This window comes from Fusarium proliferatum, assembly GCF_900067095.1.
Source record: "Fusarium proliferatum ET1 genome assembly, contig: FPRO_scaffold001, whole genome shotgun sequence".
Taxonomy (NCBI): Eukaryota; Fungi; Ascomycota; class Sordariomycetes; order Hypocreales; family Nectriaceae; genus Fusarium; species Fusarium proliferatum.
In genome coordinates, this window is record NW_022194790.1 from 706,400 (window position 1) to 724,937 (window position 18,538).

An 18,538-nucleotide genomic window follows, 5' to 3' on the forward strand; every position below is an offset into this window, starting at 1 on the left:
AATACTTAATCGAAATCATAGAACTTCCATCCCGCCTTGAAGTCCCTCGTAAGCTCATCATTCAAGATCAATGCCTTGACCATCTCAATCGGCAGCCCACCAGTCTTCAAAATAGCATCATGATACTCCTTCTGCGTCATCTTCCCACTATTAACAGCCATCTCCCTTAATTTCCAAAGCTGAAGCGCCCCAAGCATATATCCAGCCTGATAAAGCGGCGAATAAGTCCCCTCAACAGATCGTCTGACCTCACCCTCCGCCGTACTCCTCTCGTGGTTGATCCTCTCAACGAGCAAATCAACAGCCTCTTGAGCCGTCATCTCTCCCAAGTGAAATTTCAGCGAGAAAATAATTCTCAAACAGCGATGCATACGCCACCAAAGTGCACCGATCCTATTCTCAGGAGATTTATGGAAATCGTCTCGTGCATAGAACAAAAACTCCCAGTATAGTGCCCAACCTTCCACGAAAAAGGGTGTATCGAAGATTTCTTTTCTATGGGAGTTGTACCGATCTGCCATGTAGAGCTGTAATCTATGACCAGGAAACATCTCGTGGAAAGCTGTCGCATGAGCAAAATGCTTATTATTACCACGCATAACCATGAGTTTAAGATCGTGCTCCATTGATGAAACGGGGTAGGAGACTTGAATGACTGGACCTCCGAGGAAGAATGGCGAAACTTTCTGTTGCTCTGCACTGATCATCGTCATGCGCCATGTTGAGTTTGCCAAAGGGGGGATGGTGACGAGATCGCGCTCTGTGACGAAGAGACTTCCTTCGACGACCAAGTCGCGGACAAGTTCCGTTTGCTTTCCGGGTTCGACATAGTCATTTTTGACGTGTTCGAGGGCTTTCTTCCATTCATTCCCGTAGCCGAGAGCTTCAGATTGCTTGATCATTTCTTTTTCACACCATGCGAATTCTTGATTCCCAATCTTGATGAGTTCTTCGGGTGTGTAGGGAATCATCTCGGCTTCAAGTTCGACTTCCAGTCCTTTACGTCCAATCGGCTCGCCGACAATAGCATCTTCACCATCCTTTTGATTCATCCCAGCTAGCTTTGTCTGGACAACGTCGAGATAGCTCGTCAGAGAGGTATTCGCCGCCTGCCAAGGTGTTGTAACCCAGAAGTCAAATAGGGGATCATATGTTGAGTAAAACGCAAACCACTCGCCTAAAAGATCAAGAAGATTGGTGATGGCTTTACTCGCAAGATATCCTGTTGTTTCGGTAACATTGAAACCACCGTCTTGCACTTTGGTCTGTACTTTGGTGATGGACTTGGTGATGTTGTTTAGCAAACCAGCTGTTTCTTTGGCCTTCATCGGATCGACATCCTGGCGCGCCTCGAGCATCCGAATAAGATCCTCCGAAAACGGCAACAGAGGATCATATTTCTCCTTAGAGGCTTTCTGAAGATCGAGATTGTTGAGTTGACGAGTATGATATGTGTTGAGCATGATGTAGTCGACTTTGCCTTCTTGATCGAGATGCTCAAAGTCCATTTCGCTAAGAAGATCTTGCTCGCTCTTATGGTATGTCGTCAAGGCTTGGTACCTGCGCGGAGCCATGTCAATGTTGTAGAACTCGTCGAGTTCGCCGAGATCTGCCCATGTGCGGATGGCATGGTCTGTCATGGACAGGTTGAAAGAGTCTCCCGCGATGGCGAATGAGCCCCATTGGCCACCAAAGTGACTTCCTGCCAATGCCATCTTTGTAAGTAGCATCAGTATATGGTAGAAGCCGAAGATGCTGGAAAGGGAGAGGATAAGTGTAAGCAGCCACAAACAAATCATTTGAAAGTGGGGTTTCTGAGTTGACCTTTATACTCCAAATATCAATGTCGTACTACTGATACTTCGGCCATGTAACCCGTTAATATCGGACGTGTGATCCGCGATGTCGATCAGTGCGACGTTTTCGAGGTCTTGTAAGATAAAGCAGGGTTCCCCGCCCACAGGAAGCTGGGCACTTTTGATACTGCCAGTCATACAAGGATCACGATATACTCTATTTGGTAGGTAGATAGCGTCCTATACGTCATATTCGAAAGATTGTTCTCTGTAGTGTATAATTAGGAGTCGGTCGTATGCAGAGAAACGTTGCATGATATGGCGGTGGATAGATAGGTAGGATTTATGGTTGTTTTAGGGTTTTGCTATCGGGCTGTTCGGGAGAGACATACGAGATGATTGGTTGGTTTGGTTGAGGATACGGTGTGAGATCACTGCCGATATTTTGAGTTCGTTGTAAAATGAGGCATTGAGTACTAAATTGCAGGAGTAATAAATAACGCCAGTAATCTCTAGAGTCTCAGATTCTGAGCACCGACCAGATGTCAATTTACTAAGCTCAGAATTCGAATTGGGCAAACGCTTTCGACAGTTTTCCCTTCAAGATGGCACCGTTTATCATTTATGCTCATGCTTGGCCTTCTTCTTTGGCCTCATCTCACCCTCGTAGATCTTGAAGAAGTTCTCCGGCTCAGTGGGATGCTCTCCAGTAACATCGTGGAAGGCAGTGGTAGAGATGTAGTTGGTTTTACCCTCCTTCACAAGGCTGTAGTACTCAAGGAGATATTGCTGCTCGGACGGGTCGATGTCAGACTGAGACTTGAGGACTCTTTTTGCTTCCGCACTGGAGACAAGCTGTTAGTAAGAAGAGGTAATGGGACTCGTGGGAAGCATACTGGGAGATGTTCTCGAACTGAAGTTCGGCTCCGAGAGCCTTGCTGGCTGCGGCTGCGAGCTCTTTGCCCGCGCAGAGCATGGGGCCTAAGTCAATCAGTCTTGTTGCTTAGATGACCTCGAAAGCACCGACTCACCAGTAACTACCATCATTTGGCCGCGATGACGGTCATCGAAACCATGCTTGCCCTTGCCAGTCAGAACATGAGCAGCGACCTGAGCAACATCCTACAACACTTTCAGTATACTTCCGGATCAACGTATCAGAAATGCCTTACACCAAGTGCAACAGGTGCAAACTTGTGGAATTCGCCAATTGGAAGTGGAAGAATACCCTCAGACTTAGCCTGCTGCGCATATAGCAAAAGGTTCTCAGCATAGAACCCAGCCCTGACATATTAGCTTTCTCCCTTCAATCATAAGGACAGACTTACCGAATAATACAAGGTGACGTTCCCGTAGAAACATTCGGATCCCCCTTCGCCTCCATAACCAACGCCTCCAAATCAATAAACTCCCTCAGTCGCGGCTGCTTTCCCTTCTCCGCATAATCACACCCCGCCGAACTAATAAGCAGCACATTCGGAACATCCGCCTTCTTCGCAGCATGGACAAGCTCCTCACTAATCTCAAGCTTATGTTCGTGAGCAGGCGGAACGAGACAGATGGTGTCGCACCCGGTGTCTTGTAGAGTTTTGGCCATCACACGGAGACGGCCGGGCTTGTGAGCGACGATCTTGATGCCGAGGTCTTGAAGTTCTTTTGCTTTGGGGGAGTCGGGGTGGAGAGTTAGACCGACGACGGAGGAGACTTTAGGTGAGAAGTCGCGGTGTTTGAGGATTAGTTCGGCGATGAGAAAGCCGGTATTGCCGTCGACGGCGGTGATGCAGATATTTCGTGACATTATAGAGGTTTCGTAGGTGATCGAAATGTGAGGGTAGAATATTCAGCCTTGGTGAATTTATGGGAAAATGCAGAAATTAGTGAACAGTGCTTATGGCTATGTACCTTTTACTCAAGTTTGGTCGTTATATCTGTTGGCTCCCCTCAAGTGACACAACCTTCGTCATTCATCGCAATTGAGTCCTGTTATGACGCTGTGAGTACGTTTGGCAAGATGTTAGAGCGGAGAAAAATCTCCGGGAACGCCATCTACGTACCAACGGAGTCATTTCTTGAGATTGAGATATTGATGAGAAGCGAGGAATCAATACTGACGACAATATTGCGAAATCGCGAGGCAAAGCGCGAGATGCAAACATCAGCTCCCCAGATCAGCCCATGTCAGCCTAGCTCAACCAAAGGCTCAAGGAAGGCCGTACCTGTTTCATTTCAATGCTGGGGTGTACATACACGCCCAAGTATTACTACTTCCTACAAATAGCGTTCTTGAACTATTCAAATAGCCTAAACTATCAATTATATTACATAATTGGGGAAACTCTTTACTTTCAATGTTTCATCAAGAGTTCTCGGATGTTGACGATATCAGAATTGCCTGTCTTGGTAATGTTATGTCCTTAGTGGAGTTCCATACATAAGAACTCCTGCGTTTTAAGCTTGTTACAGACCAGGCGCTGTTTCAGCCAAGACAACAGCCATCATTACCTTAATCAGGGGATTTGTTTCGTCGAGCATATAAATATATCGAAGGCATCCCATGAATTGGCCCTCGCTATTCTCTGATCCCTATTCTCTTCAGCATCAGTACCCTCTTCATATACCTTCATATCTTTTCATTCAAGGCCCGGTGCCATTTCTTCTCCAACATACAAAATACAATTCGCTTTAGTCTCAGTTCTCTTCGCCGTTGGCGTCCTCGCCAAGAACGGGTAGGTCTTGACTTGTACCGTCAAATTGAGTTCAGCTCTGCTAACACGCAATCACAGTTGTGGCTTTCCCGATGGCCCAGACTGCGTCTCACTGGGCAGGGCAAGCGACGGCCTGGAAGTATTCCGCGATAATGACGGCTGCTGTCTCCTCCCTGCCCGTTGCGGTAACGAAGCCGGCGTTAACTGCCGTCGCGAGAACGAGGGTCCCAATGGTCTACCGATCGATAAAAGGAGGGCTCAGAAGAACTACAAGGCATAGATCGAACCATAGCGAGGACGGACAGATGGGTGAATTGTATATCGGAAAATTGCATACTTTTATAGGGTCAGGTCTAGCTCAGGGAGCGAGTGTGACACTGTATTATTATTGCATTACAGCAAGGACATTTGATAATCTGCATGATAATTTCTTGGGTGGAAGTGTTCACCTATCACTACGCTAAAACATGAAATATCCAGACGTGCACTTGAAGAATCTCAGTGGCCATTGTGCGAGAAATCTTGCGAATGTCAGTGAGGCAAACCTTCGGGCGATTCGCGTCGTTGGTAGCATTTTGTGCTGTGCGTGGCACTCTCAAAAGTCTTACACTTAACTGACGTAGTACGAGCGGTAAGCTTAAATTTAGAGCGAGAATGGAGAAAAGCTTTTGCTAGGGGTAAGCTTATTGGCTGCATAGTAGCGGTGATATTGGCGAGGATCATGAGGCAGATGTCGTCGGAGAACAGAGTATGCCAAGCCCCCCTTCTAAGCTAATTTGTACAGGGTCTATGATAAGGCGAGACATTTATTTATTGGTCTGCAATTTCTCAGACACAAGGCTACAGCTATATAGTCATTATTGATATGAGTTCTGAAGGAAACCAGGACAGCGACTATCAGCTTGGGAAAAACTCCATATCAGGACCACCGATCCCAGAAGGCGAACATTATAGAATGCACATAATCCTCATCCAGTAATAGGCTGCATCAGAATATTGAAAAGCTATAGTGTTGTTGATTAGTCAATGCGCCGATATATGTTGGTGAAGAGAAGAGTCTTACCCATTCTTCGAGGTCTGCCTCATTATCACGAAGCTCCGCATACTTCTCGTGCAGGCGCTCTAATTATGTGTTAGCTAGTGAACCTTTCTTGGCAGTGACAAGCATACCAGAACTACGGAATAGAACACGGTCAATTGCAGTGTCACCAGAGAGTGAGTCGAGGAACTGATCAGCATGTGGGTCATTGCCAACTTGGCTGATGAGAAACATGGTTGCTAATCACCCTCATCAGCATAATCTTTCGTACGGATCAAGGGACTCAACTTACATTCCTGGGGATAATCCTTCTGTTCCAGCCGTCGTCCACACTCCTCAATCGTCTTCTTGAACGTATCAACAGGCTCGGGGCTAGGCTCACCATCCGTGATAGTGAGAACAAGGAACGGTCTGTCCAACTTGCCATCCTGATCGAGCTTCTTAAAGACCAGCGGCTCCAAGGCCTTTTTCTTCAAGTTTGTGCCGATGTTGGTACCGCCGCCTGGTTGAAACTGTATACGAGCATCGATCTGATCAGCAGTGAGGTCATTGCCCTGATCATCGCTGTTGATGAAGCGCAGATGAGCACCTGAGTTATCGGGCACAAGACGTGTTGCGATACGGGCCATGCGCTGGACTAGAATTCTCATGGCTTCCATTCTTGTGCTGACGACGTTACCGTTGGCGTCGAGTATGTTGGCTTGCATTGAGCCACTGTCATCTGTGGAGGTTTAGTTAGCGCTTCCTTGATTCACGAGGGGATGAAGCTCACCGCAGTAGAAGATTGGCTGGTACAAGGCAAGCTTGACTAGTCCTTTCACCTGCTCTGGGTCGTTGAGGTGATTGCTTCTATCGTCCTTCAACTCGACTGCTTTTTCTGCAACCTTTTGTAGGTAATCATTGCCGGGAGCAAAGAACTGTCCAAGATCACTATCCTCGACATACTTCTCGACCCCCCTCTGGAAATCATCTACGGTAGTAGGATTATCCAAGTCCTGTCAGCAGTTAGAAAGTGACTCGCTGACTAGTTCGTATGACATACCTGAGCCAAAGTCTGGTCTGGCGGAGCTTGTCCAATATGATACAAGTTGGATACCACGCCCTTGACGACACCGTTGATGACTCCACTGTTCACATACGCCAAGATGAACAACACAAAGTTCACCAAAGCATTGATCAGTTCAGGAAGACCTGCCATCTGCTGCCCAGGTGGGGAAACAGCACGCTGAATAGCAGGATTACCTGACTGCTCAGCGAGTACTTTTGCCGTCTCGCCTTTAGTGTTGGTCACCTGGAGTGAAGCCCCAGCGTCGATGAGCATGTTCACAACAACAGGGTCTCTAGCGTGAGTAATGGCCACCATGAGCGGCGTATCATTATCGACTTCTGGGCTGGTCTCATCGACCTGAGCACCCTTTTCAAGAAGCTTTCTCACGATGTTGACTCTATCACCGTTACCGTTGGCAGCGATGTATAGTGGAGTCATGCCTGGCTTGCTCATGGCTCTGGGAGAGGCATTCTTGTCGAGAAGGAGGGTGACGGCTGAGAGACGTCCATACTTAGCTGCCATTCCGAGAGCCGTGAAGCCAGTCTTGGGGTCCTGGGCGTTGATATCCACCGGTTTGGCTAGATAGGCGTCTAGTTTGGTGGAAGTCAGGGAGCCCTTCCGGGCGTCGACAAAAATGTCAGTCATGTTGGAATCACAAAGAGGTAGAGGCTTAGTGACGGCAAGAGGGGTTTGAAGAGTGGTGCTTCAATAACGAGCTGTCAGAACTGAGATATATGTGATCTGATTTCGCGAGGACATTAACCGCCTAGAATACACGGTTTCTCGTCACATGCCAATCTAGAGCTCTTCGTAGGTCGCATACTTCCCTTGGACCCTTTCGGAAACGGCATGGCCGACTCGCAGCTGAACAAGAGTGACAAGTCAATTTACAATTCAGCTTCGTATAATAACGTCTCTAACAAAAGACCTTGCAGAAGCATATAGCCAGGACTGATAAATGGCACAAAGGTTGACTCGGCAGATAGTCTCATGATCAATATTCAGTCTGCATTTCAGCTTCGAGATTTACGCCACTATCACAAAATGATACTCCAACGGGCTGTAGAAGTCGATACATACAGATGTAGAGGTGACCGTCCGTTTCCGTTGAAGATTTACACCAAGGTTCTGTAAGTTGATGGCTGAGATGACGCGGCTTTTGTTGGGTTGCAATATTGAGTGCAATATGCACTGCGACACAACCTCAACGTTCATGCAATGCAGTCATACGAAGACCACAGTATCTGTCAGACAGTGCTTTGCCGCTTTAATGACAACGTTGTCGTGGCTTGGCTTATCATGAAGTTTGTATTTTCGGCAGTTGCTCAGACTATCCCAGATGGTGTCCTTGTTCGAGCAGAGACCTTCGAAAGATGAGAGCGACTTGTAATAGGGTCGCCAAAAGTCTGCAGATAGTGCCCAACATGCCTGAATTCTGATCTTCTGGTTTGTGACCTACTAAGAACTGTAGATCGTTGGGATTTGGTGCTTATTACAATGGTATCTCAATGGTGCTCTGATCAGAAGTGATTCCAACCTCGTCTGTTAAGATTGTAATTGCTCATTCTTTAGGTTATGGACCTTGATGTGTATATTGACTATTAAGAAACTTATTGTCTCTGTAACTTTGGAGCAGTGACCACGGATATCAACAGCCAAGCTCACGCCTCGGGCCTATGGAGACACATTGTACACAGAAGTTAAGGTTCATGTATTAGAGTTAAATTGAGTATATTGCTATCTGAGCACCCACTAGGGGGTCTGACTAACGAATTGATCCATAGGATCTATGAGTGAATGTAAGTTCAAATGTCACACTCCCAAGAGGAAGGAAGGGAGCATCTCAATGCGAAGCATCCATATTAGCCTATGCAGCCAACATCACCAACAAGGCGGGCAATGACGGGGACGAGGGCATCCGCAGCCGCAACTGTAGCAACCGCACATGTAGCCCTGGCCACACCCGCAGCTACAGCCGCGATAGCAGGTGTACGAGCCGCAATAGTTGCCCCAGTTGTTGCTGTAACATCCACCAGACTCAGCTTTAGTGGAGGGCTCAAAGTCTCCATTCTGGTCGACAGAGCCGACGGTGTCGCGAGAGCCGGTCTTGGTGATGTTGTAGACTGTGTCGTTGGCCAAGACGTAGGCCTCGAAGTTACCGCTATCCTTGTCTTTGGCGACGATGATGCTATTGACGGTATCGTCGAAAGAGGAGTCAGGAATAGTATCCTCTGCCTGAGGTCAGATTGGTTGTAAAGAGGAGATTGAGCTATGCTTACCAGTCCAGTCACCGTTCTCAAAGTCCCGACTGTGGACATGGATCTCGCCGTCGTCCCCGAAGAAGCTCACAATGAGAGCCTCGTCGGTTGAAAACCCAGCAATCGGAGTTCCAGTTGCCGCGGATCCAGGGATGTCGAACTCCTCAGTCCATATATCGGAGTCCTTATCGTGCTTGACGGTCTTGATAGTACCATCATGTGCCTGATACAGAACCAGGTTCATGCTTGGAAGTCCTGCGACAGTGATGTGGCTTTCATCATGGACAGAAACATCACCGAGGCCTTCGAGATCGGCCTCATCCCACTCTTCAGAGTCCTCATCAAACTCACTGACCTTGATAAGGCCATCATCACTGACGTATACAGCGAAGGTCTATTCATCACATATTAGAGTAGTGCGGCTCGCATGTAATTTGATGTACTCACCCTGTCTTTGGCCACGGCGTAGTCTGCTGTTGAGCCCTCCCTCAGTCCGCTAGCTACCATTCGCTGGTCCTTGAGCTCGTCGCCGTCATAGACGCTCTCGATCAGACGACGGCCTCGAACCTGGAGGAAAGTGAGGTCACCGTTGGGAAGAGTGTTGTGGCCCGCAGCTCGAAGGGCACGGGCGATGGTTCTTATTTCGCCGCTCATGATGAATTGTCGAGGCTCAAGAGGGTTGGTAATATGAATGATGTGATAGAGGGGGACGGAGAACTCAATTGCTATGCTGTAGTATGATGTCGCGGCATTGCCTTCCAATTTATGGCGTCGAAAAAGACCATCATCATGGCTCGTTGTCTCAGAACCACGCCGCTTTAATTGCAGGCTACTGTGCAAAGATTTTGACGATCAAAAAGTCCATCCAATTGCATAGCTAGGATGGTGTCCTGGCCTCAGACATAATCTGTGCTTTGACCTCCATGCTGCAAGCTGACATCATCCTACCTTTCAGCTCTCCGCATTCGTGTACTCCCTGCATATCTTGAACTTGGAACATACAGTACGCGTATTGTCGTCGAATACCGTCTTGATAACGGTGGTGTTGCGTTTACTTATGCGACGTTGCACAAAGTCTGATGTTGTCGGCTGATACCGTTCTGAGCATACAGCTGTCCTGAAGAGAGGAATTGGCATGCAAAAGGGCTGGCTGAGCAAACCAAAGTCCCGTATAATTGGCGAATGGGTGAGGTGACCTCCATTTCGGCTTGTTAGTTGGGTTATAGCCGGTACGGCACGGCCCTCGCCTGAGAGGTTGTAGTGATTCTGTGAGAGACTAAATGCGGGAAGTGATCGGCAGCTTGTCAGAGCTGAGCTCACTAGGTGCATACCTAATGGAGGAGGTTGCTGATCTGACAGGAGAGGTCGTACTGCTTCCAATAAAGTTCCGGATCTGGTAGATGATCAGCGACATCGTGAAGCTGAGTCCACTTGTGATCAACGCAACCTCGAGCCGGGCGTTGCCAATGATAGAGTTGCTGAAGTGCTCGTCGCTGAAGTAGCCATTGGTCACAAGTCAATAACCAGCTACCTGGCACCGTAGTCAGATTAACGGACTGATAGATCCTCGATTTGCCTGTTGCTTCTCTCCAGTCAAGCCAGAACAAGATGGTATCATCGCTGGTTCCCCAGAACCTCTGGCACCGAGATCGTCGAGGCGGAGATGTTGGCAGAGAGCGAGAGAAAGACCCTATTCGTTATGGTCTCAATTCTATCAGCGACTCTGTTATCAGCCAAGCAGTTGCGAAGCTAAGATTTACCAAAGACGGTGCCGGCAAGTATCCGAAGACTTCCAATGACTGTTCAATCTCTAACATGGAAATCCATCGCAGAGAAAGGTGGAAATGGCTTCTTTGTCAACATTCCTGGCCAGGACCAAGCTATCATCTTCACAGCAGGTCATAACCTTATGGATGAAAACGGCAAAAGAACCCAAAACCTTCGAGCCTGGTGGTCTGATCTAGGGGAGCAACACAAAGGGGTGGAGATTCTTGACAAAGATACACGGGTCAGCAAAGTCTTTTCGACCAAGCCCAACGAAGAATCTGCCATTGATGACTTTGGTATCATTATGATCCCGAAGACCAACAATCCTTCTCCTCCCAAGACAGCATTTGGATTCGCTTTAAGACTTGCTGAGGAGGAGCGACTAGAAGGTATTTGCAACATCTCCAGCTATTTGACCACCGCCAAGCCTGGCGAGCCGCCTACACGCAGTACAGGACGCTTCGTTAATCCTATACTGAAACGGCATCAGCTTGAGTATCTGACGTATACTGAGGCTGGCGTGAGTGGCTCCGTGGTCTGGACTGGATATAATGGAACTCCTGTAGCAGTGGCCATCCAGTAAGTAACCTTACTATGACAATTAGATCTCCTACTGACGGAATCAGTAACTATGGTCCCAAACGAAAGAGTCCCAAGTATGGAAGTCGTGGCTCGCGCATTGACATGAAGATGATGCGAGAAATCATGGAATGGACTGGCGTTTACAAAAGGGCTGTTGCCATTATAGCCCAACCAGCCAACAGAAAACAGCCAACTCCCTCACTGCCCCTCTGCATGGCCTGGTCTGAACAAGACAAAGTTCTCCGCGTCCACGTCCAAGATGACACCGAACCCACCGCCGAAGAAGCAACGTTCCAAGCCCTCCCAGTCTTCTCCGCCGCAATGCTCCCTCGAAAGGACCCAAAGGAGGAAATCGGCTTCGCACAGATTGACAAGAGACCCAAAGCTGCAGAGGACGCGATGCGCTGGGTGTCGTGGAACTTTGACTGGAATAGCGTTACTTTCGCTAGTGCGCTGAGTAGAGCGCGGCTAGTCAAGTGGGATGTGAAGGGGCCGTGGGCCGGAAAGATGGCTGGGATGACCTTTAATTGGGGTGATGCGATGCGAGAGGTTGTGTTTCGGGTTGATGATGAGGTTGTCAAGAAGTGGGAGCTTAATCTACCTGACACTGAGTACACCGGTATTGCGTATCAAGACAAATCAGATTCAAAGTTCGAGGTATGTTGGGACATTTTTTGTTATTCTGCTGCAGTTCTTGAGACTATACTAACTGGCGTCGACTGCAGAATGCCTACAAGAAGTTTATTATGAAAGATGTTTAGGCCGTCGAGGGGCTCCATGTCTATTGTAACTTTTTATTAGTTTGTTTTCATGTTTATGCTGAAAGTGTCTGCTATCTTACTCGCTAGTTCATTGTTATCAAGACTATAGTTCGTGCAAGAATGTCACATATCCAATCTTCTGATAAGACCACCGATGTTTCTACACGTGTTAACAAATTCTCACTAACCGCGTGGCGTTGCAACTTCAGAAGAATAAATACTACTCACGTGCTCCTGAATAGGCTAAAGCAAAAATTGCGAAACGTCTCAATGTTACATAGAGAAACCGTCTACCCACTTTTTACCATCTCCCATCAGGTATCTATCAAAGCTATGCTTACTATGATTGGACTGCTTACCTACCACTAAGCCCAGCCAGGCTACTAATACCTTCTCATAGGGGGCGATTGGCTGAAAAGGCTCTACAATTGACCGACTATTCCCCGATTTCATTGTATTTCACTGGTGATTAGAACCCAGGCTAGGCAGGGGATGTCAAAAAGACCCTGGGTCGCCCTATAAGGCTACTAGCACCTCCTCTTCTGATCCTAGGAATCGAGGGCTCTTTTACCCCTCTTCTGTGCCCTCTGATCTGCGTTCTGCATCACAGCTCATAATTATGGCGCAATACTATTCGGATGAGCTTGATACTGAGTCCTTTCGCCTGGCAACTATCTCGTCGGGCATTCATCCAGACACAGAATCTCAAGTCCCCAGTGTCACCCTCACGAAACACCTCCTCTTCGGTGCCTCAGACCTAGCCTACAATGCGCTGTCTTACACTTGGGGCTCACCGCGAAACAGCCCCCCACTTCCCGATAAGGTTGCCAACACAACGATACTTCTGAATGGGCTATTATTCGAGGTCCAGGAGAACCTTTATGATGCTCTTGTTGAATTGCAGGTCTCGTGCTCAGAGACTCCCATCTGGATAGACGCGCTCTGCATCAACCAGTCCAACTCCAACGAGCGATCTCCACAAGTATCCGTCATGAACCAGATCTACGGAAAGGCAAACCGCGTCATTGTCTGGCTTGGGAGTACCTTCCCCGAGCTGGAGGCCGGACTTAGAGTAGTCGAGAGACTCGGTGCTGCGTCTGTTCCTGAGACGCTTCGTATGATGCGGACGCAGAGCTGGGATTTCAGCTCTGACTTGTCAGTCATGCCGGAGCGCTATGGCATGAATCCTATTGATCAAGAAGAAGCTATTGGCTTGGTCGCGCTTTACATGAGTAATTGGTTCACCCGTATCTGGATCATCCAGGAAGTATCCCTCACCAGCGACGTGGTCATTCTATGTAATGGCAGATTCACGTGCTTTGACTACGCGGGCTACACGGCGACGTTTCTGCACTACAGCGGGCTTTTCCAATCTGTAGTGGACCTGGTTCCTAAGGACAGGCCTGGTATTCACCTTCGTGGTGGTATCAATATCTTCCATGCCGAGAGGATCCAGTTACTTCGTGAGTGGTGCAAGGGCAAGAAAAGTGCGTGGACTGGTGTCCTTGCTATGCTTGATCTGGAGGCTGGCCTCGCAAAGCATCATGCAAATCCCGCAGCGATGGTTCCCCTTCGCGTGCTGTTCTCAACCTTTGGAATGAAGGCGACAGATCGTAGGGACACCATCTACGGGTGGAATGGTATCTTGAAGCATATGGCAGCTCAAGAGGGCGTGTCTCTGCCGTTGGTGTTTGAGCCAGATTACGATATCGAAATCAAAGACTTGCTGCGAATCATCGCCTGCAACATCATCGAGACGACTGATTCTCTTGTCTACCTTAGCCTAGTCAAAGACCCCAGCGTGCGAGAAACACCAGGCCTTCCGTCTTGGGTCCCTGACTATCCACCGGTTCTATACAATAGTGTCCATGGGCCAAACTTTAGATCTCTTGGAACTCTCAATTCTTCGAAACACATTCCCCACTCTCCCAATAAGTATCCCTTCACCATCTCTGGAAAGGTCCTTAACGTCTTTGGCTTTCGTCTCGGCACAGTCCAAAAGATTGGTGAGACTTTTCTTGAATGCCTTCAAGGCCGTCTCAGTATGCTTGGCGAAATTCTTCTTACTATGGATAAGACCTATACATATACAAACCAACAGGCAGACGAGGTTCTTTGGAGAACTATGATCTGGGATACTGACTTCACAAATAGGCCCTCGAAGCTCATTCGATTGGAGGACTTCCAGAGGGCCATTGCGCATAATTTCGTACGTGCGCTACAGTATGTGTTCAAGGAAGCAGAGTCAGCCTCCGCCGGCCATGCTCTGGTTCTCCAATCAATTAGTGATATGGCCTACCTGGACGAAATAGCTGCCAAATTCCCAGACAGCATATTTCCCAGCACAAGGCTCGTCAGATCCCTTTGTGCCAGCTTGGACACTATACCTCAAGATAGTGACGGCTGTGATGAGGAGGAGCTCCAGAAACTCATGGAACCACTGTCAAAGCATGCTATGCCACCTGGCAATATCATGGCGTCGACATGGATTAATCGCAGAGTCATCCTCACTGACACGGGGTATTTGGGCATGGGACATGAATCGACTCAAGCCGGGGATGAGGTTTGGATTATCTCCGGGTCCCCTGCTCCGCTGGTTTTGAGAAGATCTGGAGAGAGAAATGATTATTGTCTCACTGGAGAGGCATACGTACACGGTGCTATGCAGGGAGAGGCTGTTACTGATGAAGTTACTTGGGAGAAGATTAAGATAGTCTGAACCTTTGTTAGGAACATAGAACGTAGTAAGCATCGCATGTGTTGCTCGACAATTTTCCAGCAGTATACAGCGGTCAAGGAGACGGTGACACCAAACGGAAGGGATGATCCTGAAAATTACTTCTTATGAAATTTAGTAAATCTTGATAGCCATGATCAGAATATCGGCAGCTCATTCTGGCTACTTTGCCTAGTCCTTGATCTCATCCTTGTGAAAGACATCTACATGAATGTCAGTATCCCATTCGACACAGGATGAATCGACTTACCGGGTACTTCTGGCATCCAAGTCTCTCTATACTTGCAGAAGAACTCTCCTTTGGGAGGGAACCTTTCTCGTTCATCAAAAGTACCCCACATGATGTATCGGAACTTGTCCGCGGCTTGTTCCTATCATCAAATCAGTCCATGCATTCAGAGAAGTCCAAGAGTTGCGCTTACGCCATATTCACAAATGAAAGCACCGCAATTGTCACAAAACTCTCGGACTACCCCGTTCTCCTGCTTGAATGTCTTGGGCTTGCCTTGGTCGTAGCTGAAACCATCAAGTGCGACCTGGATATGATCAGCTATAGGTTACTTGAGTTAAGAGAAGTTGATATACTTTTGTGGTAAGGCCGAAATTAGTTCCAAATGACCTTTTGCAACTTCCACAATGACAAAGTGAAGTTCGTGCGTCATCGGGCGAGTCCAATGACACGCTGTATTTGACGCTGCCACAAACGCATTTTCCGGTATAGCTGGGCATGGTGGCTGATAAGTAAGATACGCCTAGTTGATTGACGAATCAGAGATAAAGCGTGACTGAAGGAACTACAGACGACAGAGGAAATTTTAACTATCAAGGTGTTGTTTGAGATGTGGTTGGCATGAAACTATTTTCTACATCCATGGGGTCACTCAGCATGCATCATAGTCTTGACGTCAGAGTTATTGTGACGCTGATATACGTATGTCTTACGTTATTCATACATCAAACCCATGCTATTCCTCCATACTTCTCCAAGATTGACAATATACTCGCAAATATTGTAAATATCTCCTAGTGATTCCATCTATCCAATGAAGATTCCACACCTTTATCCATAGAAATGACTACCGGGTAAGTCTTTTGTCCCGAAGCCAACACCATCGGGACTGAGCATCTCATGAGAAGTAATACGGCTCAATATTATACCCTGGGCGATGAGCATTATTCCTGGATTGCCCAATTGATTGCCATAACGAGCAGGCGTGATTTCAAAATTGGTAGTCGGACAATAGTAAAGACCGAGATAACCTCACGGGTCAGCGTGTAAGCACAAAAGTGGGGATGTCTCGGGACATAGAAAAGCCCGACACATTCCTCTGATACGAAAAGTCTCGACGCCCAGCTCGTCACCTGCATAATAAACCCACCTCCTTCTCCCAAAGGGAATTCGACTTTTATACGAAAAAACGTATCCCTCGGGTTTCCAAAGTCCCGAAGTCACCATGTCCACCCCAGACTCTTCAAAACCCAAGCCCCATCGGGTCCTCGCCTGCGTTCTCTGCCAACAACGCAAGGTCAAATGCGACCGCACGTTTCCCTGCTCAAACTGTGTCAAACATGGGGTTCAGTGTGTCCCAGCTACTCAGCCCCGGCAACGAAGACGGCGTTTTCCAGAGCGTGAGTTGTTGGATAGGCTGAGGAGGTATGAGGCGTTGATGAAGCAGAATAATGTCAAATTTGACCCGCTTCATGATGATCATGGGTCCGAGAAGAGCTCGCCGAATGATTATCACTCCGACAGGGATGAGGAGGCGTCACAGGGCAGGGACGAGGGTGTAGCTGAGGTCAAGTGAGTTGAAGTCCTCAACAACGTCGTGAGTTTGAGCTGACAAGTATAGGAACATTTGGCATGCAATGCGCCAAGGGGTAATAAGATCACAACAATTCCGCATCATAAACATTACTGACCACGGTTTAGTATCGAGACCCTAATGACAGCTTCTTCGAAACAGCCATCAGCCACGCCCAAGATCAATCCTACAACAATGATGAACACATGCTTTTCGGCTCCCGTCAAACAGCCGTCGAGCTCTATACTCTTCACCCAGAACCTGCTCAACTCTTTAGGCTCTGGCAGGTATACCTTGACAATGTCAACCCTCTCCTAAAGGTCACGCATACACCTACCCTCCAAGGTCGCATTGTCGAAGCTGCGTCGAATCTCAAAGAAGTCCCTTCAACTCTTGAAGCTCTCATGTTTGGTATCTACTGTATGGCTATACTCACTCTTACTCCTGAGGAGTGTCAGAACATGTTCAAACAGACCAAGGAAGAGCTCTCTACGAGGTTTCAATTCGGTTGTCAGCAGGCGTTGTCAAACAGCAACTTTCTCCGTACGGGTAGTCGAGAGTGCTTGACTGCATTATTCCTCTATCTCGTAAGCTATTTGCCCCACGGAGTCTTACAAACCCGCTAAATGATCCAGGTCTCCGTTCGCTCAGCTAGCCACCCAAAGTCCATCTCATCCATGCTCGCCGTCGCAATGCGCATCGCTCAACGAATGGGTCTCCAGAGCGAAAACATCAACGCCAGAAGCAGCGTTCTAGAAGCAGAAATGCGTCGACGACTCTGGTGGTCTCTTGTCCTCTTCGACTCCCGAGTAAGCGCCTTGGGAGATCATAAACCTACGAGTCTAGCCCCAGGGTGGGATTGCGCTTTACCTATGAACGTCAGCGATTCTGAGCTTCGGGAGGAAACAAAAAATGCGCCAAAGGTCCAAGAACAAGCCACCGAAGCTATTTTTGCTGTTGTGAGAAGCGAGCTGGGGGATTATACTCGGAATAGTCCGTTCTACATCGCGTTTACGAACCCTCTTATGAAGCCTCTAGCCAAGAAGCTTCCCGAAGGTGGAGATGTTGCTTTAGAAAGAATGATCGAGGAGAAGTACCTCAAGTTCTGTGATGCCGACAACCGTCTTCACTACATGACCCTGTGGACGGCGAGGGGTAGTATCGCAACATGCCGCCTAATGAACGACTTCCTCGTCTATCTCGAATCATCAGCTACATACAACCAAGCAAACCACGAAGCGGCAGTCTCCTACGCCATTGATTGGCTAGAATGCGACGAAAAATTATCAAGTTCACCTCTAACGAAAGGCTTTCGATGGTTTCTACAGCTTTACTTCCCTCTTCCAGCCTACATAAGAATCATCCAGCACTTGAAAACCCAGCCATTCAGCAGCATTGCGGAAAGGGGATGGAAAGTCATGAAGGACAATTATGAAGCTCGGTCTCAGGGAGCATCCGTCGACAGATGGCACCCCATCTTCAAGCCATTTGCGAATATTGTTCTGGGCGCCTGGGACACGGTCAAAAAGGCCCATGAACAAGCAGAAAGGGATATCGAGACACCAGAGCTGGTAGACGTTATTAACCGAAAGATCGCGGATATGTCGTTGCAAGGAAATGAGCCAACCGAACCTCGAGCTCAGGGTAATGCTGGGATGGAGATGGACGGTGTTCAGCTTCAGATGCCGTTTGGGTTTGGTGACCCGGGCATGTTCTTCGACATGGGTGGGCAGCCTGGGTTTGACCCCGTTACCTCGGCACCGTATATGGCAGGTAGCGCGCCGTTGACGGTGAATATGAATCAACTTAACTGGAGCTCGATGAACTGGGGAATGTCGGGGATGGGTGAGAATGGGAATTGGTAGCGGTATATGAGGGAATAAGAAATATTGAACGGAGGTGCTGATGACAGATGTGACGTGAGAACGGGTTATTGAGGTATTTCACCCTGACGGAGGTGAATGGGCAGAATTCGGTATCCTAGTATGTAACAAGTTATTACCTAGCCTCCCACACTGTTTGGAGATTTCACAGTCATTAAAC

The 18,538-nt window shown here is 48.1% G+C and overlaps 8 protein-coding genes across 8 annotated transcripts; 3 read left to right on the forward strand and 5 right to left on the reverse strand.

The window, feature by feature from the left end:
• Nucleotides 1-5: 5 nt before the first annotated feature.
• On the reverse strand, nucleotides 6-1,715 carry FPRO_01877 (uncharacterized protein; the record flags this gene model as incomplete). Its single annotated transcript, XM_031226595.1, has 1 exon — nucleotides 6-1,715. One exon carries the CDS (start codon nucleotides 1,713-1,715, stop codon nucleotides 6-8), a length of 1,710 nt encoding a protein of 569 aa, XP_031074596.1.
• A 699-nt stretch (nucleotides 1,716-2,414) lies between these two features.
• Nucleotides 2,415-3,594, reverse strand: FPRO_01876 (uncharacterized protein; the record flags this gene model as incomplete). Its single annotated transcript, XM_031226606.1, has 5 exons — nucleotides 2,415-2,640; nucleotides 2,693-2,777; nucleotides 2,828-2,918; nucleotides 2,969-3,080; nucleotides 3,125-3,594. The coding sequence occupies 5 exons, from the start codon at nucleotides 3,592-3,594 to the stop codon at nucleotides 2,415-2,417; spliced, it is 984 nt and encodes a 327-aa protein (XP_031074597.1).
• A 1,875-nt stretch (nucleotides 3,595-5,469) lies between these two features.
• FPRO_01875 (uncharacterized protein) lies at nucleotides 5,470-7,233 on the reverse strand (the record flags this gene model as incomplete). Its single annotated transcript, XM_031226617.1, has 6 exons — nucleotides 5,470-5,505; nucleotides 5,565-5,623; nucleotides 5,672-5,779; nucleotides 5,833-6,261; nucleotides 6,313-6,535; nucleotides 6,583-7,233. The coding sequence occupies 6 exons, from the start codon at nucleotides 7,231-7,233 to the stop codon at nucleotides 5,470-5,472; spliced, it is 1,506 nt and encodes a 501-aa protein (XP_031074598.1).
• A 1,236-nt stretch (nucleotides 7,234-8,469) lies between these two features.
• Nucleotides 8,470-9,500, reverse strand: FPRO_01874 (uncharacterized protein; the record flags this gene model as incomplete). Its single annotated transcript, XM_031226628.1, has 3 exons — nucleotides 8,470-8,819; nucleotides 8,868-9,240; nucleotides 9,294-9,500. The coding sequence occupies 3 exons, from the start codon at nucleotides 9,498-9,500 to the stop codon at nucleotides 8,470-8,472; spliced, it is 930 nt and encodes a 309-aa protein (XP_031074599.1).
• A 954-nt stretch (nucleotides 9,501-10,454) lies between these two features.
• On the forward strand, nucleotides 10,455-11,956 carry FPRO_01873 (uncharacterized protein; the record flags this gene model as incomplete). Its single annotated transcript, XM_031226639.1, has 4 exons — nucleotides 10,455-10,614; nucleotides 10,679-11,192; nucleotides 11,240-11,852; nucleotides 11,921-11,956. The coding sequence occupies 4 exons, from the start codon at nucleotides 10,455-10,457 to the stop codon at nucleotides 11,954-11,956; spliced, it is 1,323 nt and encodes a 440-aa protein (XP_031074600.1).
• A 619-nt stretch (nucleotides 11,957-12,575) lies between these two features.
• Nucleotides 12,576-14,675, forward strand: FPRO_01872 (uncharacterized protein; the record flags this gene model as incomplete). The annotated part of the gene is made up of 1 exon (XM_031226650.1): nucleotides 12,576-14,675. One exon carries the CDS (start codon nucleotides 12,576-12,578, stop codon nucleotides 14,673-14,675), a length of 2,100 nt encoding a protein of 699 aa, XP_031074601.1.
• A 189-nt stretch (nucleotides 14,676-14,864) lies between these two features.
• FPRO_01871 (uncharacterized protein) lies at nucleotides 14,865-15,422 on the reverse strand (the record flags this gene model as incomplete). Its single annotated transcript, XM_031226661.1, has 4 exons — nucleotides 14,865-14,896; nucleotides 14,944-15,064; nucleotides 15,116-15,229; nucleotides 15,279-15,422. The coding sequence occupies 4 exons, from the start codon at nucleotides 15,420-15,422 to the stop codon at nucleotides 14,865-14,867; spliced, it is 411 nt and encodes a 136-aa protein (XP_031074602.1).
• A 725-nt stretch (nucleotides 15,423-16,147) lies between these two features.
• FPRO_01870 (uncharacterized protein) lies at nucleotides 16,148-18,360 on the forward strand (the record flags this gene model as incomplete). Its single annotated transcript, XM_031226672.1, has 4 exons — nucleotides 16,148-16,494; nucleotides 16,544-16,571; nucleotides 16,624-17,082; nucleotides 17,131-18,360. 4 exons carry the CDS (start codon nucleotides 16,148-16,150, stop codon nucleotides 18,358-18,360), a joined length of 2,064 nt encoding a protein of 687 aa, XP_031074603.1.
• Nucleotides 18,361-18,538: the final 178 nt, after the last annotated feature.